Source organism: Manis pentadactyla, chromosome 16 (genome assembly GCF_030020395.1).
Source record: "Manis pentadactyla isolate mManPen7 chromosome 16, mManPen7.hap1, whole genome shotgun sequence".
Lineage (NCBI taxonomy): Eukaryota > Metazoa > Chordata > Mammalia > Pholidota > Manidae > Manis > Manis pentadactyla.
In genome coordinates this window covers 41252477-41279137 of record NC_080034.1, presented here as the reverse complement: position 1 = coordinate 41279137, position 26661 = coordinate 41252477, and the positions used below count along the sequence as shown (strand labels likewise).

Here is a 26661-nt window from a genome sequence, read left to right as displayed (position 1 = left end):
GGCCGAGGCTTGTATCTTACCCCCTTCGCGAGGCGCTGGTTTCTCTCAGGTGTGGATGTGGTCTGGATATTGTCCTGTGTCCTCTGGTCTTTATTCTAGGAAGGGTTGTCTTTGTTATATTTTCGTAGATATATGTTGTTTTGGGAGGAGATTTCCGCTGCTCTACGCACACCGCCATCTTCCGCCCCTCTCAAAACTCATTTTCATATACATGATACAAATTAATTTTTTCTTCACTTATTGAGAAATAATTGATAATGCTCACTGTATAAGTTTAAGGTATACAGCTTGATGGTTTGATTTATATATTTGTGATGGTTTGATTTATATTGTGAAATGATTGCCACAATAGGTTTAGCTAACATTCATCATCTCATATAGATATAATAAAAAGAAAAGAAAAAAGTTAATTTGTCTCTTGACTAAAATTTCTAAAAATTTTCCTCATTCCACATCCACTATAAACTTTCTTAAAAAGCCTAGAGCAGGAATTCCACACTTCATATGACTTTCAAGGTTATATTTTAGTGACCAGATATTTCCTCTTTTATTCAGCTGTAGTTTCTCTTAGTTTTTTTTTTTTTTTTTTTTGGTTTTCCTCATAGCTTCTTTTTTTTTTTTTAATTTTTTATTAAGGTATGATTGATATACACTCTTATGAAGGTTTCACATGAAAAAACAATGTGGTTACTACATTTACCCATATTATGAAGTCCCCACCCATACCCCAGTGCAGTCATTGTCCATGAGAGCAGCAAGATGCCAGAGATCCACTATGTCGCTTCTCTTTTCTCCCCGTGGTCCCCCCCATGTGTACTAAATATAATAACCTTCAGTCCCCTTCTCCCTCCCTCCCCACGCGCTTTCCCACACCCCTCCCCTTTGGTAATCACTAGTTCATTCGTGGAGTCTTTGAGTCTGCTGCCATTTTGTTCCTTCAGTTTTGCTTCATTGTTATACTCCAAAAATGAGGGAAATCATTTGGCATTTGTCTTTCTCCACCTGGCTTATTTCACTGAGTGTTAATGTCCTCCAGCTCCATCCATGTTGTTGCAAATGGTAGGATTTGTTTCTTATGGCTGAATAGTATTCCATTGTGTATATGTACTACATCTTCTTTATCCATTCATCTACAGATGGACACTTAGGTTGCTTCCATATCTTGGCTGTTGTAAACAGTGCTGTGATAAACATAGGGGTGCATCTGTCTCTTTGTATCTGAGAAGCTGTATTCTTTGGGTATATTCCAAGGAGTGGGATTCTGGGGTCAAATGGTATTTCTATTTTTAGTTTTTTGAGGAACCTCCATACTGCTTTCCACAATGGTTGAACTACCTTACATTCCCACCAGCAGTGTAGGAGGGCTCCCCTTTCTCTGCATCCTCACCAGCATTTGTTGTTTGTCTTTTGGATGGTGGCCATCCTAACTGGTGTGAGGTGATATCTCATTGTAGTTTTAATTTCCATTTCTTTCAACACTGTAATTTATAATAATGTAATACACTTAACACTCCATTGCTATGTTGGGTTATTTTTGGCTGTTGTTTTGTTGTTATTTATAAATAAGGCTGTAATTAAGATGCTATATGTAAATAGTTTTGATTTTCTGTTATTGGTTTTCTATTATTTATCTCTGATTATCTTCATATGATAGGTTCCTGGAAGTAATCAACATAATACAGCATAAGAAAGCATTTCAATTGCAAGAATATAGTTTTGTTTTATTTACAATGTGATGCATACTTGTGAGTGAAGAAAATCAATTCAGACAGAATTAAAGGCCAAACTTGAAAATAACTGGAGTACCATTAACAACAGCTATTCAATCAAAATATAACATATGTATTTCCAGTCATAAATATTTTATACCTTTTAAAACATGTTACTACATTTTTCTTGATAAAAAAATATTAAGTGCTACAGAACAGTCCCTGGAACCTTCCCTGTTAACCGGAGTGCATGGTGGTAGAGACAGGGCACTGACCTGGGACGGGGGTGTCTGACCACTTCTCCTCACTGAGGATGGGACTGTGGATGAAGCGAGATACCCTCTCTGTAGAGGCATTCCTGACAACAAGAGTGGCTTCCACATAGAATAGGCCATCTGTACCTTGGATGTGATGCTCAGACACAGTCAGCAGCTTCTCCCTGTGCTGTCTTCCCAATAAATATGGGGCTCTGGGAACCAGCCTTTTGCAGTGCACACCAGCTGGATTCCACTTTGCACATTTCCCTCCATGTCGTATTAGGATCAGACCCCAGACCTGGGGTGGGGTGGGGTGGGGTGGGGGGAGAGACATAGCCCTCAGGCCTGGAGCACATGGAGGCACAACTCATAGAGACTGAGATCCCAGTGGCACTGATCAGAGGGAGACTGCAGGAGTCCAGGGCTCTGGGGAGCAAAAAGCAGTCTGAAGCCTTCTTCCCATTTAAACTGGGTCCAATTCACTTTACTTGTTCCCCAGGCTAGGTCTTTAAATTAGAACATATGAGCAGCATTTTTCTTCAGATCCAGACAGGAGAAGAGAAAGGGACACAGTGACATTTTGCTTATGTCTCTAATACTGCAAACAAAGATGTGTTATAATTTGTTCATGAGCTCCCCCATGCTATGAGCTCTGTATTTTTCAGCTTAATATTGTTGTGTCAAGCACTTTGTCTGACATTTTGGATGATATATTGACTCATTTAAATAGAATATTTAATATAAAATCAGAAATCTTCCCATTCCTTTTGTTGATGGTTGTAATCTTGGGATGCAAGTAGATAACCAGGGGTGTGTAAAATGGGATGCTCCACGAAAAGTTCTAGTATCTAAATAGGAATCTAAAAGGAAATATGGTTTTGAAAAATCCTAGTCTTGTATAATCATGAAATTCTTTCTCTACTCAATACAACTCTCAAACCCAAACAAAGGAGGTTGTATTGTTCATAGATGAGATTCCTGACTCTATCAGTTACTGGAAAAGAGACTCCATTCACGTGGCTTATTTTTACATGTCCCTGATAGTGAAATGCTGCCCTCCCATCTCTACATCTCAGAAATACATGGATTACTTCATCCATCTTGAATCACTTTGAATATAATAACGATAATAATGATAGTCTTGGTTGTTATGAATAAAAGGTGTTAGAAAATAGCCTCATAGGGGAGTAAAGAAGGAAACAGTAACAGCCAGAGATGGTAACATCTCCAGAGAACTATTGCCCTGATAAGGTGAATGGATTTGCCTGACTTTCTCTTTAGCACATAGAAGATTTATTCCTGCCAGAGAACCATATGAAAGTTTACTTTTCAGAAATGTGTTTTACCTTTAAACAGAGCTTTCTTCAGTCATCCTCTTTTTCTCAACTCTTTCCTACTTTGCTTATACAAAAGCATCATGCAGAGCCTTGCTATTTGCTGTGGGTTTGTCCAAAAGCATCTGTGAGCCCAGTTCATTGAACACTAGTGTAAAATAATTTCCACTGAAGCACAATGTTCTTAATTTCTTCAGTTACATCACTAGCTTTCTAACTGGAGGCATTATGCCAAGAAACAAAGTTTTCACATCTCAGTTACTGTGCCTTTGAGGTTTGGTAGAGAACAACCAATTCCGCTGAGATACAGATGCTGGGCAATTAGGTAAACGTGCTTAGTAATCGACTTGCCCTTGATGTGGCACAAATCATGACTTAGCAAAATTGCTAATGACCATATGTCATGGATTTCAATTAATTATCAAGAACAGTCAAAACCGTGTAGGTTAAATTTGGGAAGACTGTTTTTAAGTGAGCTTGCTTTGAAGACTTCAACATGACTTGCCTTCAAATGAATCAGGATGGAAGAGTGGGCATTAGGAATTACCTTAACGCTTAAATGGGAATTCTCCAAATGGCAATAAGCTTACCATGATTTAATATACTTCTCTGTCTGAGACCCTTTGTCTTTCCCCAAGTACTCACCCGCTACATTGAGCAGCAAGCTTGCTTCTCCACAGTAGTTCCCCTCTTGAAAATGGCGCCAGTATTGCCCATTATCAGATGGTTGAATGTTGTACATCTTCACCTCACCCTTCCCTCAGCAACGTCATCCTTTGTCAACTCCATTCTGCTTCTGTACTCCTGCATCAGCATCTCGGTCGCTCCAACTCCGTGCCAGTGTGCAAACACAGTTGTGCTGGGCTCCAAGCAGTACCACTTCACCTCCATGTGTACTGATGTCCTCCTGGGGAAGAGCTGACGTGTCAGGAGGGCATCTTCCCCTACCCTGGCCATGATAGGATGGGTGGGACTAGTTACTCTGAAGTCATCTACAAAACGGTATAAAAGAGGAACCAGGAAATGCCAATTGGGAGATTAATAAGCTTGCTTTGGGATGTCCAACCTATCAAAGTAGAGTCACCTGGAGGAGAAAGAGCTTTATTTTCAAGTTTTAGAAAAATATAGCATAATGATTTGCACATTTGGCTGTTAAAAAGATAATTTTGTATACTGAAAATAATATGCAGTTCAAAAATTTGATGAGTGTCAGGGCTGAATTTGTCACAAGCTGTGTGATTTGGGAAGCAAATCCACTATTTTCAGTGAGATTTGAGATTTGGAATCTCAGTATCTTTAAGATACTAAAACCACCATCTCTGGGTTGTTTTTATTCTCAAATAAATTAATATGTAAATGATTATTTTAATCAGGAATGTTATTATTTATTTTGTATTTTTATAATCATTTATCTTATAGTTAGTAATTTCACTTTATATTGTTAGTGACTGTCATTACAATAGCTTTTCCTAAAATTTAGGTAGTAAATACACTCACTAGATTTTTTAGCTTTTCAGGATTGCTCTGGTCCTAAGTAGGACTGGGCTTTTTTTTTCTTTTTCTTTTTGGTCTGGAGCAGAAAATTCTCCAGTTCCTAGTCTATGTACACTGCAGTTTTTACAAGGACATTTTGAGTCATGTTTGACCTCTTCATTGTTACCTGAAAATTGAAGAGTTGCTTAATAATTCCTCCTGTTGTTATGTTTAATAATTTCATATGTCATGTATATTATGTTCTGTCTCCCCCTAAAATGCTCCAGGGCCATTTGCATTTGCTTTGTGCACATCCAGTCCTCCTAAGAAGGAACCTTGCCTTGTTAAGTTGCTGCTCTGTATCAAATAGATGCTGCTAAAAGGTCACATAGTATTTAAGTGGAGATCTGCCTGCATGCCTCATTGATGGAATGTGACTATGAGGCTAGTAGGTCTGAAGTCACCCTCTGGCTGACCACTTTCACAGGTTAGGACACTGAGCACATGGAGGGGTGGACAGCCTCATCACATCAGATCATGTCTGGTAGCACTCAGTAGTCTGCAGCCTGCACCTCTGTGCTCTGTCTAGGGTTTTCCCCACTTCTCCATGCTGCATTTTCCCTGGGGCTCTGATATTTCCCTCTGACATTGAATTTTCATAATCCTTTCTCAAGGTACAATGTTGTGATGGACAAAATTCAGTTACTGAGATTTCCAAGTCTATTTCTTGGAAGTCTCCCTCTAGTTTTTTGCTTCCAAGTAGTTTTGTGCTGCTCAGTTTATGGTAAGAAACAGCCACTTTTCTTGTCCCCAAAGTGCTGTGCTGCTTAGAAGCAGGGGAATGGATCAGTAACTTAATGTGCTCTAGGGGCTAATTGAAGTGTCTTGTCTGTACAGCCTCATTTAGTCCTAAAGCTTGTGCTAGCCAATGGGCTGTAGGTACATCGCTATTCTTTTTATTATTATTACTATTTTTATTTTGGTATCATTAATCTACAATTACATGGAGAACATTTTGTTTACTAGGCTCCCCCTTTCACCAAGGTACATCGCTATTTTATCATAAAGATGAGGGAACTAAGGCAGAAGACACTCCAAAAGTAACGTGGCTGGAAGTGGAGGAACCCTTTGGAGAGCATAGATGTTTGAGCCCTGGACCCCCTCGTAATATAGTACCAGCCCTTTTGATTTCAAACTCTGCATGCAGACTGTATCTCTGGGACATCCGGTGTGCAGTGAGGGCAAGAAGGGCATTCTACCTGGCTGCTTCATGGTGAGCAGCACGGAGGCAACTACACCGGACAGACTGTGTCCTGGAAGAGCCACCATCCTCCTTGGAGCAAACACAGAAGCGAACACGTCAAACACTTTAAAGAGGCCGCCATCCGGCAAGCGGATGTCCCAGAGATCTAGAGGGAGACTTCCAAGAAAGAACTGCCCAAATCAGTGAAGCTTTTGAAGAAAGTTGTAAAAAAAATGCACGTTAACTTGCACCAGTGCCCAGAGAGAGGTCTGTGAGTATAAACAGAGTAACCACCTCACACCAGGGGTCTCACAGGGCAAGGGGGCAGTTTTGTCTTGGAGAACATGTGGCGATGTCTGCCATTTTCGGTTGTCCCAGCTGTGGGGAGAGGACATCTATGGGTATTAGCTGAGGATACCGCTAAACATGCTAGTGCACAGGGAAGCCCCTACGGTGAAGAATTATCCAGCCTAAAGTGTTAGTAGTGCTGAAGAAAAACACTGCCATGGACCATCTGCCATCAGCATGTTGAAAATCTTTAGCATGCTTATTTTATAGATAAATGATTTGAACCTAAGTCATAAACTTTAAATCAAAATACTTTAATTTTAAGCTTCTTGATATTTCTGTTTTACCATTTGAATATAAGCCCCAACTCTTCAGAAACTTGAAGATGGTAAACTTTGATATTGTTAAGAGATATGATCTAATACGTATATGTACTGTCGAATTCTTAAAGCCACATTTTATTTCATTTTCCAGATAAAGTGTAAGTGTTAAGATGCCATGATGAGTGGTGGTTTGTGTTAGGCATTAGGTGAGTAGCTATTCCGAATTCCAATGTCTATGGAATTAAAATTCGTACCAAAGAAAATTACAAATGACTATGTGTTACAGATCATTAGAGGTTTGTTTTCCAGTAAAAAACATCAAATATTAATTTTTCAAAGTGCCACATGACCACAGTAATTAACTGGTGAGAATAAATGTACTCAATTCACAAAGTTTGAAGCTTATATATCCAAATAAACCTCAAAAATAGATGTAGTTGATCACATGTTTAAAATAACATATTTTTATAGAGAGAAAGGAAAGTAAAATAAGAATTTTAGGAGACAAGGTGACTTTGTGTTTACCTCTGTGACCTTGAGAATCTCGCTTTGTTTTCTTGAGCCTCTCCGTTCCCTACTCTCTGATGGAAAGCGCTGTTCCTAATATTTTTCCAGCTGTATGTTCACTATGTGACAGGCAAGGAAACCGAGGCTCTGAGACACAGCACAACAAGATCACGCATGACAAATGAATGACATGATCCCAGTTTTCTGGGTTTAATCCAGTGCCCCTTCATCACCCAACCAGTTTCACAGCAATATTGTGAGGATCACTTAAGCTTGGGTAGCACTTTGAAAAATATCAAGCAGGGTATGAGTGTGAAATACAAGCGGGAGGTATTGTGACGAGTGGCAGTTTCCCTGCTAGGCGCTGACTGTCTAGATGCCAACTTCCTCATAGTAGTGGACTTCCCCGACTTCCCCGGCCTCTGCCCCCAGGGACTTTCCAGTCCAAACCACTCACATGTGTCCTCTCTCCGTCAGGGGGAAACCAGAGCTGCTGGGTCAGCTCCTCACTTGGTCTCACCATGCATCCACGCAGCAGGTGTCCAAAGATGGGCCACCGCCCTGGGCGCTGACTGGAGCCAGAAGTGGGGGACAGCAAGACGGGGTGGAGGCGGCCCTGGCCCCCCAGGCTGTGGGCAAAGGATTCGTGCTGCCTCACTCCAGATCCCTGACTCCCGCTCTGAACAAGAGATTCCAGTCAGAATGTTGTGTTCACCTCCTACCTGCTGATCCTCTGAAGTGAAACTCACACGGCAAGTGGACTTTGACTGGTTTTAGTTATGAGTTCTTTAGACTTGCAGACAAAATAGTGATATTAGCACTCCTCACGCTTCCCCAGAAGGCCAGGGCGCCCCTTCTGGGTGAGGCCTGGGCTGTGCCATCTCCAGCCAGGACCACACACAGAACCTGGTGCTGGCGGTACCTTCTCCGTCTTCACCCTTCCCTCTACCTCGCCACACGCCGAGGATTCCCCACCGAGTGCTAAGTGCCCCCCAGAGCACAGTACTCATGGGGCTGAGTTGGAGGCCAGACCCTTTATCAAAACCCGATCCCTCATTTTACTGATGAGAAAACAGAGGCCAGCGAAAAGAATCACCATCTCAGCATCATAGTGCCCGGCCAAGTCTGCTGTGTGTTAGGTTATTGCTCATTTTATTTTAGTTTTTTATCTCCCTTTGCTGGGTAACAAAGAGTTTAGTTACTCTCATATCAATCAAAGAAGTTTATTAAGCAACTCAGCACAACATTTGGGTACAAACACTATAATGACAGAAGTTATAGGCACATTTGTGTGTGTGCTTTTTAGGTTAAATTTTCCCTTCGATCCCCCTTTATGTCAGTTTTTCTTAAATCAGAGTGCAAGTACCCCTGAGGGTCTGCAGATATATTCTCAGGATTCAAGAATTCTCCAGAAAAAAAATTGTAGGTGTAAAATATTTCAATGTAAAATATGAACGTATGCAACATTGTGATGTTATAAATTTTAAGTTGTTTTTTTCCCTGAGTTTGCTTCCTCTCTTGTTATGATCAGCCCATATTTGGGCACCTAACTGGAGGTTGCTATTCTTAATGTGAGCATATTCCCCTCCTTTCAGGGTAGATAAAGACCCTTCCTATTGTGGGGGATGAGGGGTTTGAACAGAAGAGAAAAATAATTTAACATTGGCGAGAGTCTCTTTACCCTGTTTCTGTCTCTCAAGTAGAGGGGAGAAGCTGGTGCCCCACTTCACCCCGGGCCCCAGAACGGCAGCAGCACAGACACCACTCTCCCAGGGGTGACTAAAGAGCAGCAGCAAAGAGGAGGCTACCCCAGGCAAGAGGACGTGGGCCTTGGAAAGCTCAGATTTGGGGTGAAAGTTTGCTGCCTGAAATGCTGGCAAGGAATGATGCAGCAAGAAGAGAGTGATGTCATGGACATGACAGTCATCATCACCAGTCTGGGAAGGACAGTGACCCCCAGGAGGCACAATGTGACCAAGACCAAGAGTGGGAGTAACACTGGAAATCAGAAGAGAGCCTGGGCACTAACCCTGCACCACCTCTTAACCTCAGGACTTAGAAATAACCCTGGGCGGATAGCTGTTTTCAAATTATTGTTATGAAAACCACTGAGTTTATCTGGCATTTATGAGCTCTAAGACTTTATAGTGCTTGACATAAAAACTAAGATCAGTAAGAGGGAAGTGTAGAAATTTATTTTTTCACACCCAAACTGGGGGGTGTGGAAATATTTTTCCCATTGCACATATTCGGTATCACCCTGATGATACGTAGCATTGGAATTCCGCCAGGAGCGTCAGCACCCGCCTTTGCGTTTTGCTTGTGGTCAGTCACATTAGCACCAACTGACCACTTGAAACTCTGTTTATATTTTGTATATCTCTTCTCAAAAAGCCCTTACATACACTTTTTCTAGGGGCTACCTGCCATTTGGGACAACATGGATGGACGTAGATGGTATTATGCTAAGTGAAATAAGCCAGGTAGAGACAAATACCACATGATTTCACTTTTTTGTGGAATCTAAAAACAAAACGAAATGAGCAAAACAACGGTAGGCTCAGAGACACTGAGTGGTGGCTTGTGGTTACCATAGGGGAGGGGTTGGGGCAGGGGTGGGGCGGGTAGATGAGGGAGATGAAGAGGCCCAGAAATCTCAATCACAATGTAAATTAGTCACAGGGATGAAAGTACAGCACAGAGAATAGTTGAAAGTTCTGTAACAGCCTTCTGTGTTGACAGGCAGTAACTGCACTAGCTGGTGTGAACATTTGATAATGTATACAACTGTTGTATCACTGTTGTATTCTCGAAATATAATATTGTATTGGCTATTCTTCAATAAAAAATTTAAAAAGAAAAAAGCATTGTGTCCTAAATTATGCTATGAATTTTGAATGTCCATTTTGCATGGGTGTGTCGGCATATGGGAGAGGGGGCAGGAAACGACAGATGCTCGCAGCGCTGAGAAGGCAGGAGGGAGAGCAGAAGGGCAGGGGAGTCAGGCATCTACAGGGTCACCAAGAGGGCAGCAGAGACGTGCTCAGTCTGGTCTTCAGGGGCTTTTCTGCGGGACACGATTCACTCAGATGTTTCCCTTCCGAGTGCTGCTGTCACGTGAGACCCACATTCATGACTCCCTCAGCCAGTAGAGGACAGGAAGAGCCCTATAATTAGGATGTCTAAGATTTATATTCTAGTTTTGTTATCAATTTTGACAACCTTTACTTTGGATAAGTCTTTTGTTTCTGGGGATCCAATTTTCTTAACTTTAAAATCTTGGGAAGGGGATCCTGGTCCTCCCAGTTCTCCCTCCTCCATCAATCTTTGTGCTCTGCAAAGCAAGAAGCAAGAAAGTCTGACTCAATGTTGCTGTTTGGAAGAAGCCTGAAGCTCTGAAATATTGCTTAAAGCAATATTTCTTGGATTTGTTCCTCTTGCAAATGTATTTTCCTTACACAGGATGAAAGATACTTGGCTTTGAGAGGGGGAATGATTCTGTCATGCTGAGGTAATCATCAAGCCTGGAATGATGAGTTCATGCTGACCATTACAGGGTCAGTAAGGGTGGAGGTAGATCCTACAGGGGACTATGCATACAGGAGGAATCTGGAATCTGGTTAAACCGGCAAGTCAACAACTCCAGCCTCTGGGAAGCTTGCATCCCAAGGGATGGTGTGTTCCAAGGTTTAAATAGACTGAAGATTAGTCCTAAAAGGACAGAAACAAGTTATTCTGTGCCCATGACTATCTTGGAGGCCCCTCTGTGGTATCTCAGGGTCCATAGAGATGGAGGTGACGTGGGAATAAACTCTCAGGAAGCAGCTCTGAGGGCTTGTTGGTGTATAAGCCCCCTTGTCCAGTGTTACCTTGGCCTCAATAGGAGACAAAAAGGAAAAGGAATTGTCCTCTCCTCCCCACCGCCCCACCCAAGAACTCCAGGACTCAGGGCCATGACACTGTTCCTTCAAATCAACAGGAAGCACAACATTGCCATCTGGCCAAGGAGAAGAAACCTGTGGACTGAGGAGTCATTGAGAGGAGAATGAAGAAGATCATGAGTCCTAAAGTTCATGCCACAATAATAAGGTAACTGTAATTGCTCCACAGACTCTCACCCAGAAACAGCTTTCTTAGCAAAATTTCATCACATTATAGATTTACCACTAGTAGTCAATCCAAAAAAAAAACAAAAACCCAGTAGAACTGCAATTTTTTTTTCAGAGTATCAAAGATACCTTTATTCAAGTGGAAATACAAAAGCACATTCCTAAACCAAGTGTATACATGTGATTTTTACATATTCTGCTATTTAGGATTACTTAATCCTCTGGGTTGTAACCACTGGAGCTGACTGTTGGTCTCCATACAGAAGGGTATACACATTCATAGACAAGGAAAAAAACAGGCATTTTTCATTTGCTTTTGCATTTAGATCGATTCATTTAGATCCCTACCTTTCCCTGATGAGATCCTATGCTTGCTGATGGCTAAGAAGTAAAATATAGTGGTAAAACTATCCTAGAGGTTAGCCATAAGAGGCTTATAGAGTGAGCAATATATTTTTATATATTTGTTGAGGCTCCTAATGAATATTGTAATATCTGAACTTGAAGGCCTCAACTGCTGGAATGAGAACTAGAATTTTAAATAACAATTATCTTATTCACAAAGTGTTAGGAAGCTTAGATGGAAAAATATAATAAAATTCTTTGATATCATCTAAAGAACTGTGAACTGCTAGGTGTCAAAAAGGTGACCCTAAATCCTAGAGCCAACATCTGTGATCACTTTATTCATCAAAGAACCATGTTCTTTTATATGACCTGTATGTTCTAGTAAAATATAAGAAAATGTGATGATTAATAAACAATTATACACAAAGCACCGCCCCCACCCCCACTTCAAGTACCATTCTGAATGGAAGAGGGGAGATTGGGGGCAGAAATCCAAACAGATAAAGAACCAGTCATATGGTTAAAAATTTAGCAGGAACAGACCTGCCACTCTTGAAATACTATCTAATGATACTACATAAGAACAACAATATCTGTGTTGGAAGGCTGCCTTGCCTTATGAAACTCTGATTCTTAAGTGTATGTTCTTTATGTTTTGCCCTATCAAAAGCAGACCTGAGCATTTTGCTGGCCTACAATAGAAGTATATAAGATAATCCTACATTTTGACATGCAAATAGGCACTGAATGAATGTAGCTAGGCCACCAAGAGTGTATTTAAAATGTACAAAATGTATTTGAAATTTCTAAACATTCAGGGATGGAGGACTAAGGTGATTGCTAATTCTGAGGTCTAAGCTGAAGAACTCTGAAGAACCCTCTGCCCTGTTAGAGCCACTGCCATCTTAGAACCCAAAACATATCTGACAAAACAATTCTCCTGAGTTCTGAAAATATTTTAAGATATGATTAAAAATTTTACTTTTGAATTTACTTTATGAAAAGTTACAAAAGTGTAAAAATAATCAGTATTATTACCCATGTTTTGAAAATGATAAAATTACATAAAATCGATTCAGCTGCAGGTTATAGTCTGTAGAAATGAGGTTCCTGGGAAGAGATATAAGCATTGACGAAAGCAGCCGTCCACTTGCAAACCAGCCCAGACGCCTCACTCGGGGAATTAGGAGGAACGTGAAATAGTTACCTTGGCGTGGCTCCCAGGACCCCAGCGAACTCACTCAAAGAGATTGACAGGCATGTCTCACCCTGGAAATAGGAGAACGTTCCGAATGTTGAAAGGGTTAAAGAAAAGCACACCAGCCTGCCAAGCCTTCTCCATTTGTCCCCGCGATCCCCACAGTACTTACCGATTCAGGTCCCTCACGCTCCTCACCACATTCGCAGAAGGACTGCTGCAGTCCCGCATGTGACCAATAGATGGCGGAATCGCCTAACTAAATGCAGGTTTTGAAGAGGCCCAGCGACTTGAAGGCCAGTGGGGAGAGACTGAGGTGTGTCCTAAACGACCGAGATCTTAACCTTAAATCCTTTTGATAAATTGTGCGGAATGGGGAAAGGGGTAGGAAAATTGCTGCTACCGAATAAGCTTCGATCTCCTTGGGGCACCAGAAGATTTCGGCAACTAACCCACCTGGATAGGAGTGGGAGTAGGCAGGGAACGGAAGTCGGAGATGGAGATTGAAGAGGGCGGGAAAGAAACGAGGAAGGGTTTATTGCGGGAAGAGGCCGCCTCGGTATCTCACACTCATTTTCCTGTTTCATTTCCAGGCATTCTTAAATAAGCAAAGATGAAAAAATTAGAAATCCTGCTCTCAAGGGTATTTGTAGTAGTAAGAGAGAACATAGGTACCAAAATGTAATAATTCAGTGACTAATGAGGGAGTCCAGGGCGTCAAGAGAACCTTCATGGAGGAGGCATGGGCTGGAGCATGTGCAACAGTTCATACGTCTTGAGTGCTGTGAGGCTCAGGAGCTGGAGGCGGCAGGGGGTGGAGCACCTAACATTAGAGGCAGGAGACTTTCAGTATCAGGGAAATACGTACTCGTGGACACACATGAGAACAAAGAGTATCTCAGATACTGGCAGAAAGAAAAGAAACTTACATGCAAAAAGATGTCCTGGCCAGGAAAATGATTTAAACTGGACTATGGAAATAATTGGTGACTATGTAGTGCCATGATCATGTATAAGACATTTAACTGTGTCTGGTTGTAATTTAACATAAAATTGGGTATAAAAAATAGTTTTTTAAATACTCATTAGGATTTTTAATTCAGTCAGTTGTATACATTGAAATGATATTATTTTAAAAGTTAATAGGAGCCAAGCAGATTTCACACAGCTTCAGACTCCTTTTGGCAAAGAATTGAGGCTTGAGGCTTATATACTTGCTATAAAACTCTAATAATGTTATTAAAGTGTCTAGAATGTATTAATTTCACAATGGCAAAATACAGAAAGCAATTGTAATTCTATATATTAGCAGCAGAATACTGCATGTAAAATTTTAAAGTAATTCCATTACCATAGCAATAAAAACATTAAAAACTTAGAGATAAATTTAGCAAAAATATGTGTGATGTCCCCACTGTGAGAACTACAAAGAACCAATGAGAGTAACTAATGAAATCCCAGGTATATGGAGAGAAAGGAAATGCTTGGTTTTGGAAGAAATATGAATTTTCCTCAACAAAAACCTGATCAATGTGCCCACTGAGTTTTCTTTCCAGAAACAGACAATTCTAGCATTTATATGAAAATGAAAAGGATCTAGAATAGCCAAAACTATCTTGAAAAAGAGAACAAAAGGAATATTCAAAACTTGATTGCAAATTACACTGCAGAACTATAGGCAACATGTGAGGGCCAGTGATGTAAGCTAGAGAGACTTAACACAAATTAAGGGCATGGATGAGAGCTTCTAGAGAATGAAGGTTCATAAGAAACATATGCAAAAAATGAGCTCTGAGTCTGCAGTCATTTAGAGGTTGGGAAGGTGAAAGGGACTTGGCCTACGAGGCTGAGAAACAGCACTGAGCCTGGTGTGCTGAGAATCCCGACAGTGATGTTTAGGAACAAGTCAAGAAAATATGTCAATTACGCAGAAGCGATTAACTATGTAAAAATACTTCTAATATGGTAAGTAAAATGATGGCTTAAAAGTGGTCATTAGATTTGGCAACATAAAACTAATTTATGATCATAACAAGGATTTCAGTTAAAGATGTGGACTGTAGCCTGATTCTTGTAGGTTCAAGGAAGAATAGGACAGACCAGAAATAGCAAGTGAAGCCAACATTCTTAAGGATTTTCCTGCAAATTAGGAGTAAAGGACCTTTGGTAGAATTGAAATTAGGGGAAAGAAAATACTATAGATTGTATGCTGATTGGAATCATCTACCACAGAGGGAAACATTTTAGTACACTGTGTAAGATTATTGTAACATACTAAGACTTCCTACACATCAATTAGTAAAGGTCTATATTTATCTGAGGGAAAAGAAGTGGTAAAGGCAAGAAGTAAGGATACAGAAGATTTGTATCTACAGCAAGGATACAGAAATGATATATACATGAAAGTTTGTTCAAACTCCTCATTACTAATCAGAGAAATGCAAACCAAGACCACACTGGAAAAATAATGAAAATGTTAAAACATATTAATTGTGACAAGGATGTGGAACAACATTCTACTAATATTCTGCTGATGGGAATATAAATTAATACAATCATTTTGGAAAATAAGTCAACATTACATAGTAGCATTGAAAACATATATATTATGAATGCATTCTACTTTTGAATATACACCTAGAGGACATGTTGCAAGTTCATACCAACTTTATTGATAATAGCAAACATTGAAAACAACCTAAATATCTGTTGATAATTGAGTAGATAAATAACTTCATGTATCTTTATATAAATTATAACTAAATTCATAAACAATATATGGAAACATGAAAACAGGAACACAACAGTTCACTGTAAGTGGGATGCTGCAAAAGTGGTTCTAAGAGGGAAATACATAGCACCTACTTCAAGTAACAAGAACACTTCCAAATAAACAGTCTAAACTCACAACTAAAGAAATCAGTAAAAGAAGAACAAACAAACCCAAAATTAATAGGAGGGCCATAATAAAGAGCAGAGCAAAAACAAAATAGAGAATATAAAAGGAGTAGAAAAAAATCAATGAAACAAAGAACTGGTTCTTCAAGAAGATAAATGAAATAGAAACTCCTAGTCAGACTTACCAACAGAAAACAAAAGGACATAAATAAAGTCAGAAGTGAAAAGAAGTTCCAACTAACACCACAGAGATAAAAAGAGTTATAAGAGAAGTCTGTGAAAAATTGTGACAATAAATTGGGCAACCTAAATGAAATGAAGAAATTCTGAGAAATGTACAACCTTCCAAGATTGACCCAGGAAGAAATGGAAAATCTGAATAGACCAATTACCAGCAATGGAATTGAATTGGTAATCACAAAACTTCCAACAAACAAAAGTCCAATACCAGATGGCTTCACAGATGAATTCTACTGAACATTTAAAGAGGAGCTAATACCTATCCTTCTTAAAGTATTCCAAAAAATAGAAGAGGAAGGATACTTCCAAACTCATTCTTTGAGGCCAGCATCACTCTAATACAAAAACAGGACAAAGCAACTACAAAAAAAGAAAATTGCAGACTATTATTTCTGATGAACAAAGATGCAAAAATCCTCAATAAAATATTAGCAAACTGATTTAAAAAATACATCAAAAGGATCATCCATCATGACCAAGTGGGACTTATTCCAGGGATCATACAATATTTGTAAATCAATCAATGTGATACAACACAATAATGAAAGGAATGACAAAAACCATATGATCATCTCAATTGACACTGAAAAAGCATTTGAGAAAATTCAACATCTATTCATGATGAAAACTCTCAAGAAAACAGGTATAGAAGGATATACCTCAACATAATAAAGGCCATATACAACGAACCCACAAGCTAACATCATACTCAATGGCAAAAAGCTGAAACCTTTTCTTCTAAGATCAGAAACAAGAATCAGGGAGCTCCAGGCATTTTATTCAAGGTAATATTAGAAGTCTAGCAATCAGACAATAAAAAGAGATAAAAGGCATCCAAATTGGTAAGGAAGAAATAAAACTGACTATTTGCAGATGACATGATATTATACATGGAACCGTAGACTCCACCAAAACAGTATTAGAACTATTAACTGGATTCAGCAAAGTTGCAGGATAAAAAAATAAATATACAGAAATCTGTTGCATTCTTATATACCAACAATGAACTAGCAGAAAGAGAAATCAGGGAAGCAATTCCATTTGTAATTGTATAAAAATGAACAAAATACCTAGGAATAAACCTAACTAAGGAGGGAACGACCTATACTTTGAAACCTGTGGGACATTGATGAGAGAAACTGAAGAAGACACGTCAATGGAAATCTATCTCACGCTCATGGATAGGAAGAATTAGTATTGTCAAAATGACCATCTTGCCCAAAGCAATTTACATATTCAAGACAATCCCTGTCAAGATATCAATGGCATTTTTCAATGAACTAGAGCAAATAATCTAAAAATTTATATGGAACCACAAAAGACCCCAAACAGCCAAAGCAATCTTGAGAAAGGAGAACAAAGCTGGGAGTATTACACTCTCTAACTTTGAGCTACACTATAAAGCTACATTAATCAAACAGTATGGTAGTGGCACAAAAACAGACCCATAGATCAATGGAATCAACTAGAGAGCCCAGGAATAAACCCACACATATATGGTCAATTAATATATGATAAAGGAATCTAAATATACAATGGGGAAAAGAGTTTCTTCAATGAATAGTGTTGGGAAAACTGGACAACTACATGTAAGAGAATGAAAGTGGATTACTATCTAACTCCATACACAAAAGTAAACTTGACTGATTAAAGATCTAAAATGAGACCATAAAACTCTTAGAAGAAAACATAGGCATAAATGTCCTGAACATAAGCATGAGCAAATTTTTTTCTGGACAAATCTTCTCAGGCAAAACAAAAGCAAAATAAACAAAGTGGGATTATATCAAACTAAAAAACTTCTGTACAGCAAATAACACCATCAACCAAACAAAAAGGCAATGTACAGCATGGGAGAATATTTTTGTAAATGATTTATCCAATATAGTGTTAACATCCAAAATATATTAAAAAACTCATAAGATAACACCAAAAAAACAACAACCTGATTATAAACTGGGCAGAGGACCTAAACAGACATTTTTCCAAAGAAGAAATACAGATGGCCAAGAGGCACATGAAAAGGTGCTCCACATCACTAATCATCAGGGAAATGCAAATCAAAACCACAATGAGATAACACCTTATACAAGTTAGAATGGCCACTATCCAAAAGAAAAGGAACAACAGGTGTTGGTGAGGATGTGGAGAAAAATGAACCCTCCTATACTGTTGGTGGGAATGTAAATTGCTGCAGCCACTGTGGAAAACAGTATAGGTGTTCCTGAAAAACTAAAAATAGAAATATCATACAATTCAGTAACTCCTCTTCTAGGAATTCACCCAAAGAAAACAAAATCTCTGATTCGAAAAGATATATGGACCCTTATGTTTATTGCTACATTATTTACAATAGCCAAGATATGGAAGCAACCAACATGTCTGTCAATAGCTGAATGGATGAAGAAGGTATGGTACATAAACATAATGGAATATTATTTAGCCATGGAAATGAAAGCAATCCTGCTGTTTGTGACAACATGGATGGAACAAGAGGGTATTAGGCTAAGCGAAATAAGCCAGGTAGAGAAAGACAAATACCATATGATTTCACTTATATGTGGAATATAAAAACAAAACAAAACAAAATGAACAAAACAGCAGTAGACTCATAGACACTGAGATGTGACTGGTGGTTACTATGGGGGAGGGCTTGGGGTGGGTGGGTGAAATAGGTGAAGTGGATAAAGAGGGAGAAAATCTCAATCATAATATAAATTAGTCACAGAGATGAAAGTACAGATACAGAATATAGTCAATAGTCCTGCAACATCTTTCTATGTTGATAGATATTAATTACACTAGTTGGTGTGAGCATTTAATAATGTGTATAACTGTTGAATCACTATGTTTTATACGTGAAACCAATATAATACTGAACATCAACCATACTTTAATTAAAAAATTAATTTAAAAAAGGCAATTTCAGACAGCATAGTCCCAGAGAAACAGGGGCTGTGAATGCTCAGGTTGCTCAGAGTACAGAGAGAGGTCATAGGATTTCTTCATTCCAAAGGTACACTGACAGAAGCAGGAGTGACTTTATACAAAAAAACTTGTAAGAGGGTATAAAGACTAGAAATACTGCCTTAATGACACTCAGACATTGATTTTAAGAACTAACATGTTTTATTAATTTTTTTTAGTTTTACTAGTATTTTTTCAATTAAGGTATCATTATACAATCTTAAGAAGGTTTCACATGAGCAACATTGTGGTTACTACGTTCACCCATATTATCAAGTCCCCTCACCCCATTGCAGTCATTGTCTATCAGCATAGTAAGATGATATAGAGTCACTACTTGTCTTCTCTGTGCTATACTGCCTTCCTCGTGCCCCACCTACACTTTGTGTGCTAATCATAATGCCCCTCAATCCCCTTCTCCCTCCATCTCCACCTGCCTTCCCCCTTTCCCTTTGGTAACTGCTAGTCCATTCTTGGGTTCTGTGAGTCTGCTGCTGTTCTGTTCCTTCAGTTTTGCTTTGTTGTTATATTCCACATATGAGTGAAATCATTTGGTACTTGGCTTTCTCCACTTGGCTTGTTTCACTGAGTATAATACCCTCTAGCTCCATCCATGTTGTTACAAATGGTAGGATTTGTTTTCTTCTTATGGCTGAATAATATTCCATTGTGTATATGTACCACATCTTCTTTATCCATTCACCTACTGATGGACACTTAGGTTGCTTCCATTTCTTGGCTATTGTAAATAGTGCTGCGATAAACATAGGGGTGCATCTGTCTTTTTGAATCTGTGATCTTGTTTTCTTTGGGTAAATTCCTAGGAGTGGAATTTCTGGGTTAAATGATATTTTTATTTTTAGTTTTTGAGGAACCTCCATATTGCTATGATGGCATAGAAACTGACATGGACTCTTTGATGAGGCAGTTAATAGATTTTGAAATAGCCCTAAAATAAGTGAGGTATTTTCATTCTAGAATATGGGAGTAACATCAACATTTCTGAGGCCTCTTCTATATCTGCTTAAAAAAACACAAAACCTATAAGCTGTTTAAAATCAGTCTTTTCCTTTCCCATTTAGTGAAGTTTTCTAATTGCTCTCTCCCCACTGTGTGTATCTGCCCCTCATCTTGTCTCATGTTCCTCCCGGTTTTATGGCAAGTTAAGGACTTTTCTCCCTACATGTGTCTAAGAGGTTTACTTGTCTGTCTACAGGATCCACTGTCAGGCCATTTTAATTCTCTGGTGACAGGCTATGGATGGGGAAAGGAGGAGCCTGTGGAGATCCCCGGTGTGCCCTGACTAGGTCCCTCAGCTGTCCAGGGGGTGGTCTGTGCCCACACTCAGTGCCATCCCTGGGTGCCTCGCGAGAGTTCATGAGTCATCACTGCTGGATCTGAGGTCTGCCTGGAAAGGGAACTGTAAACTCTTCTTTTCTGAAGAAACAGTAAAGTTTCCATGACAACAAATCTGAATTTGTATGGTTGAGTTCTACTTACAGTTTTTTTTTAAACTCATTCTGTGTGAATTGTAATCTCCACAACATTTTCCACATAATATTTAGTCACAGGTAATGAATGGCAGAGACGGATGCTGTAGGAAGAGCAGGTCATGGACTGGGATTCCTTTGCTCTTTTATTAAAGAGATCACTGTTCTCTAGAGAGGATATTCACTTTTTAGAGGAAGTTTTTCCTAATTTAAGCCTCGTGCTTCCCACTTCCTTCTTATACTGAAATGATGTCTGATTCCAACTTCTCAGCATTATGTTCACTGACTGTCTTCTGCCCATCACCTCCATGCCCCTTGCCTTCTGGAATGCTCACCCGGACAGACCCTTAGTGAAAAAAATGAAGCAGGGATAGAAAGAATGTATAGAATGAAAGAAGGAAGGAGGAGGAGATAAAGGAGGAAGAATAGAGAGAAAGGGGGAAAAGTAAGAGTGAAGAGGAGGAAGACAGGGGGTAGGGAATAAAATAAAATAATTTTACATTTAATGATTTCCAAAAAGTTCTTGTAATGGTGCCTATTTTCTTACACAGTATAAAATTACTGCCAGTTGATCTGTGAGCTAGACCTGGGCAGTCAGAGGCTCCTCCCCATCCCCTGTCCTGGGAATGTGGGTTCTGCCTGCCTTCCCCTCTCCCAGAGCTGCCCCAAGGACATAACTTTGAGATGGTGATGTGGTATTTAGACCATCTGGACAGTACACATGACTGAACCCAGTTAAGTCTTTTATAACATTGTCCACTGAATGTGGGGATCTACTCACCTTGCCACTGCCCAAGACAAGCCTTGTAAGTAAATCCCTTACTTATAAAACCTACTACCTACCAGTCCAGAGTGGCCTGCTTCTTTCTTTGGTCTCTCCCTGCCCTCTGTATATGCGCCAGTTTCAGATCACACCTGGAGAGCTCCAGAGGAGCTTGCCAACCAACGCTGAGGGCGGGTGACACCCGTCACCATGACATCTGGCAGGATAAGGTGGGCCACCCCTTCCAGCAGGTGGAATATGTCAGTGACCCAAGTGTAGATAAGATCTGTCTTAAGAAGGCCTTGGTAGCTGTGCCAAGCTTGTGGAGTAGCTTTTGTGACACAAAATACAATGGGAAACTGGGTGTGGAGGGTCACAGGCTCAGGATCTATGAGAGCCTCTATTTTCTGGACAGCCCAACAAGTAGCCGGTTATTTGTTATTTTAATGGAGTAATTTACAAGGCCCAAAGGGGCATTTTCTTGTATCAGAAGGGGCAGCTTGTATATAGATATATACTCATCTTCTCTTGCCCACCAGACATCATAGATTTAGATCAAGATACACATTTCACCTTCCAAGTTTTTCAGTCATTGCTCTAGAACATGGAATCTTGTGGAGTTCCCTCCTAGCTTACAGGCCCCAAGCAGCTGGGCTTAGATGGAGGCCCGAGCAAGCATTCAGAAGCAAGTTCCCCAGGATTCTAAACAGCAAGTGGTTCCACAAACGGACAGAAATTTTAGCCCAGGATCCAATACTGTTTGATTTCTGGTGGGGCTCCAGACCCCCCCACACCAACTACCAGTCTCCTCCAGACTCCCCTGCTAGTATTTACAGGGGAGGCCCACTCTTTTGACATTAGTGATGACGTCATCCTCATCTGTGCCCCAGGGGAGCTGCTCCCCTTACCGTTGTAATTTTCTGATGTCTCACCATCTTCTACATGCTGGTGACCCACCTGAGGGACTGTGCAATATGACCCTCACAATAGAGAGTCAAGGGGACAGACCCCTACCAAATTGCTTAGAGATCACCATTATACAGATTGGCCCAGATGATGGCTCATTACCAGCTCGAGAAGCTACAGCCACCGGCTTTGCCTCATTATTCAGTTTATAAAGGCTGGTAAATTAAACAAAATTCATCAAAATGTTGCAGAAGATTGAAATGATAGCTTCAGGACCACTAGTGGAACTGTCTGTATCTCAGAGAGATGAGAAGTCCTAAAACCCTGAATCTAGTGGCCACTCAGCAGAAGGAGGCCTGGTCCCTCCTTTGTGTTAGACAAATAGTAAAGGACCTCTTGCTCCCAAGCAGCTGCACCCCGAGGCCCCCTGCAAACAGGTCAAATGCAAATGCTCTCCCTGGCTGTCGCTGCTACTCTTACTGTGTACGGCCGGGCTGAGAGGATTGCTTGCACCCAGCCCTGCCTCAGGTTCTGTGCTGACACAGACTCAGCCAGGGGCTCAGCTGCCCCGCGGGATGGCTGGGCGCCACACGCTGCAGGCCCCGTTAGAACGGCTCTGGTCAGCAGACTGCCAGCCGTGGATTCTGACCCAGAGTTCACTTCCCTCTATGGTTAAATGGTACCAATGACAACAGTGATTAAATGAGTCACTCTCACCTTATACTTAACTGAAATTATATCCTAGGCTGAACAGCTGTCCCAGTGTAACCAATAGACCCATCTGGCTGGCAGGTTTGTGCTCTAATGCTCTAATGCTCTGGATTGTAAAGCTGCCCCCGATAAACGTCACTACAATTAGCATTTCAATGGGCCCAGAATGTACATACATTGTGGACAGGGTCCCCACAAAGCTCAGTCCTGGGCATTGCATGCTCCTTTGCAAGTTGTACCCCCTCATCACCCAACTAAGTTCCCTGAGTTCTGTTCAACTAGTATTGAAGCCCATACTTGTAGCTCCATGCTGAGCCAGGCTTCTTGCATACATACTGAGGACTTACACCAGCCAGCCACCAAGGGACTCCATCTGGGGAAGCCACTCTACCGCTGGCCTCCACCACCACCAGCTCCACAGATGACACTGCCCCAATGTTAGAGCTCATTGTTGCCAATGGCTACGCCTCAGGTGGCAGTGCCATACCCCAAAGGAATGACGAGGAAGGCAAAACTTCCCTGCCCTCATATCACCTCTGCAAGAGGAGAGAAATGACTATGCTGATTATAAACCCTGAAGTCAGGTTGCAAAAATGCCTCGATGGACTCTAAGGCCTTATAGAATACTATTCTTTTGAGATACCTAAGTGCTTAATCAGGGACTGTCTCTATCAAAACACTTGCAAAACATGAAGAAATCCCCTGATGTCTGCCTGGCATCATTTCAGCTTTATGACCAGGCAAACAGTGTATTCTAAACCACACTAGCCTCAATAAGTGCTTCCTCAAACTTCCCCTAACTGGATGGTCTTACCCACAGTCAGGACCTCTGGCTGCTGTGTTCACTGCTCAGTGCCTTAGACGACAGCTTTGCTTTCTGCCCGACACACCCATGACAGACCGTGCCCTACCACCGCCAGCCCTTTCTCCATCCCTGCAATTGCTGCCTCCATTCCTCTCCACATCTTACCCATAAGTCCCTGCCTACTGCCCACCGACGCTCTGCCTCACACCACAGCCAAGTGAGCCAGATCCAGCACAACACATACATTCACACAAACCTCTGAGACAGCAGCGCAGGCCTCGCAAGTAAAACAATGTTGGATCTGCCGTCATGTAGGGCCGGAACTACAGCCCACGCCACCATCTCTCCTGCAGCTCTTGCTAGTGATCAGCCTCTTGTGCCAATTCCCTCCAGAACACCATGAGATTCATTTAGACTAAACCAAACCCCAATCTAGACCCCAAATAGAGCACTTGTGCTCTTAACACTTAACACTTAATGCTTAACAGGTAGTGAATACCCAGATTCATGACAGTGGATCTTCTCTCCATTTTCAGACTGGGTAACTTCTGTAATTCAGTCTTCAAATTCACTGATTTTTTTCTTCTGTCATTTCCATTCTGCTGTTGACCCCATCAAGTGAGATTTTCATTTTTTTATGATCATTATTTTAAGTTTTCAAATTTCCATTAAATCTTTCTTAACATCTTCTAAGCCTTTGCTTGACTTTTTGATTTTTTTACTTGTTTGCTCATAATTCCTCATCCAAACATTTTTTCTATGATGACAGCTTTAAAATCCCTGTAAGATAATTGTGACACCCATAGCATCTCAACATTGGTGTCTGTTGACTGTCTTTACCCATTCATGTTGAGATTTTTCTCGTTCTTGGTATGATGAATGACTTTTTATTGTGTTCTGGACATTTTGGGTAATATGTTGAGAAACTCTAGATCTTATTTAAGTCTTATTTTACCCTGAGTCCCCAGATACTAGGCTGGGAAGAGAAAGGGGGTGCCACCTCTTTGCTGCCAGATGGGTGTGAAATTCCAGGTTCTCCACCTGACTCCATTGATACCCCAGGGAGCAAGAGTGCCTTGTGATATCAGGGAAGGTACAGAAATCCGGGGTTGCCACCAGGCCTCTGCTTGCACAACCCTAGCCTGGAGACAAGGGGAATCTTGCCACTGTTCCCACACAGCTTCCACTGACCCCCAGAATGGGAGGAGTGCCTCATTACAGCTGGGTGGGGTGAGAGTCGCAGCTTTCCACTCGATCTCCTCTGATAACCCTGGCAGAGAAGAGAGGGCAGCCTCGTCACAGTAGCTGGGGTGGAAGTCCAGGCTCTCCAGAGAGACTTCACTGACGCCGCAGTGTGGAGGTGGCTTATTGCTTTGACAGGCACTGGTGAAAGTCCTGGACCCCAGAGGCTTCCGCTGGCACAGATGGGTGCGAAGTGTGCCTCATTACAGCCAGGCTAGGGTGGTAATCAAGGCTCCCCCCTCAGCCTTTGCTACCTGAGGGAGGGGGCAGTGTGGTGGGTGCAGATTTCTCCTCAGGATTTGACTGGAGTCGTGTGGTCATTGTCTACATGTGCCCCGCTAGTCTGCCCTTCTGTCCCTCAGATAAAGGAAGCACGCTTTCCTTAGGACAGTTTTGTCTGTGCCTGTTGGTGCTTCCTGGTTTCCAGCTTCTCCAGCACCACAACTGGATATATTAGACAAAAAGAAAACTCAGGAACTCACCCACTATGTCATTCCTCAGTCCTAAGATCTGTAGCCAATCTGCCTTCCCCTCCACCTTACAGAGTCTTCTTATGTTTGTCGTTAGCTGTACTTAGCAGAAAGAACAGGAAAAATTGTACCTACTCCACCTTACCCTAGAACCAGAAGCCTCTAACCACACATTTTTAATATCTTTCTGACATGTATTGAAATACTGTGCGTCTGTCCTTATGGTAATGATATTTTATTCAATGTAATTTGAACTTGATAACAAAAAGAAAGCTGAACTAAAACAGCAAGCCTGAGATTTGTTATATTAAAGTCATAAAAATATGTAGATTTTATTTCAAAAATATGGTGGGGAATGGTATATTTATGTATATATATATATATTTCCCATGCATACACACATACTGTGTCACAAAACTCATATGTGAACAAAAATAAAAGAAATAAATGAAAACTGTCTATATGTCAAGACCCTTGGGGCCTTAGGTTTAATCAAATATTCAGACTCACATGATCACCATAGGTCATGCTTGGCTGTCCTCAGGATGACAGACAGTAATTAAAGTGTGCCACAGGGCAGCACTGATGTTCTCTTCAGTGGGAGAAGTTCTTGAAACAGCCGTAACACAGTCCAGGTGTCAGTCTCTGCCCATCCCACCCCAAAATACAGTTTAGGTGCAAGAAGATGAATTCATACTTGTCTCCCCAGACTCAGAATCTCCATTCCCTTGGAGTCCCTTGTGATGCCCCCACAGGTATAGCTACCAGACCCCCTATAAGGGCCCTTAGATAGGCCAAAATGTGGGTTCCCACCATTTATTACAGTTCATCAAATATTCCTCCCAATTTACTAAGTAAAGGGCATTTTTATCATAAACAGTTTTGTCTAGAAATCCAGCTGACAGTCTTCCTTAGCAAGGTTTCCAGAAAACAGCTAGAAAATTAGCTTAAGGTTAAATTTGTCATGGAGAAGTAGAAAGGGTGTTAAACATTTACCCCCAAGAATCAAAGTGACTTATAGTTCATTTTTTCCTTTTTTAAACATCACTTCATTTTTCAAATTATTTTAAAGAAGTGCATCCCATATTTTGTGTGCTTATCAAAAAAGCATGGGTGATACTAGTATTAAAAGACTTTAAATATTTTAAAACTGTAAACCATTTAAGCACCCTAATTAGATCAAACACACCTGGGAATTTTTGAGTATGCTCATGACAGTTAAATCATCCTGAATTAAGATTCTCGACCTTTCACAAACCCATCAAAATCATTAGGAAGAAGTAAATACTATTGACCACAAGAGGGAAACCTAGTCCCACTTTTATGAAGTGTTAGAAAAAACTGGGAAAGATGTTTCCTGAGAACCTTTGGAAGATTCAT

At 40.7% G+C, this 26661-nt stretch overlaps 1 protein-coding gene across 1 annotated transcript; it reads right to left on the bottom strand.

Moving 5' to 3' along the window:
• Positions 1-1194: 1194 nt before the first annotated feature.
• On the bottom strand, positions 1195-25809 carry BTNL2 (butyrophilin like 2). Its single transcript, XM_057493874.1, is given in 12 exon segments — positions 1195-2146; positions 2149-2247; positions 2250-2264; positions 3946-4050; positions 4053-4331; positions 6033-6182; positions 6330-6394; positions 12799-12860; positions 12962-13048; positions 13193-13245; positions 24789-24984; positions 25792-25809. Coding segments are annotated over 12 exon segments (1329 nt in total). The 3' UTR covers positions 1195-1946.
• Positions 25810-26661: the final 852 nt, after the last annotated feature.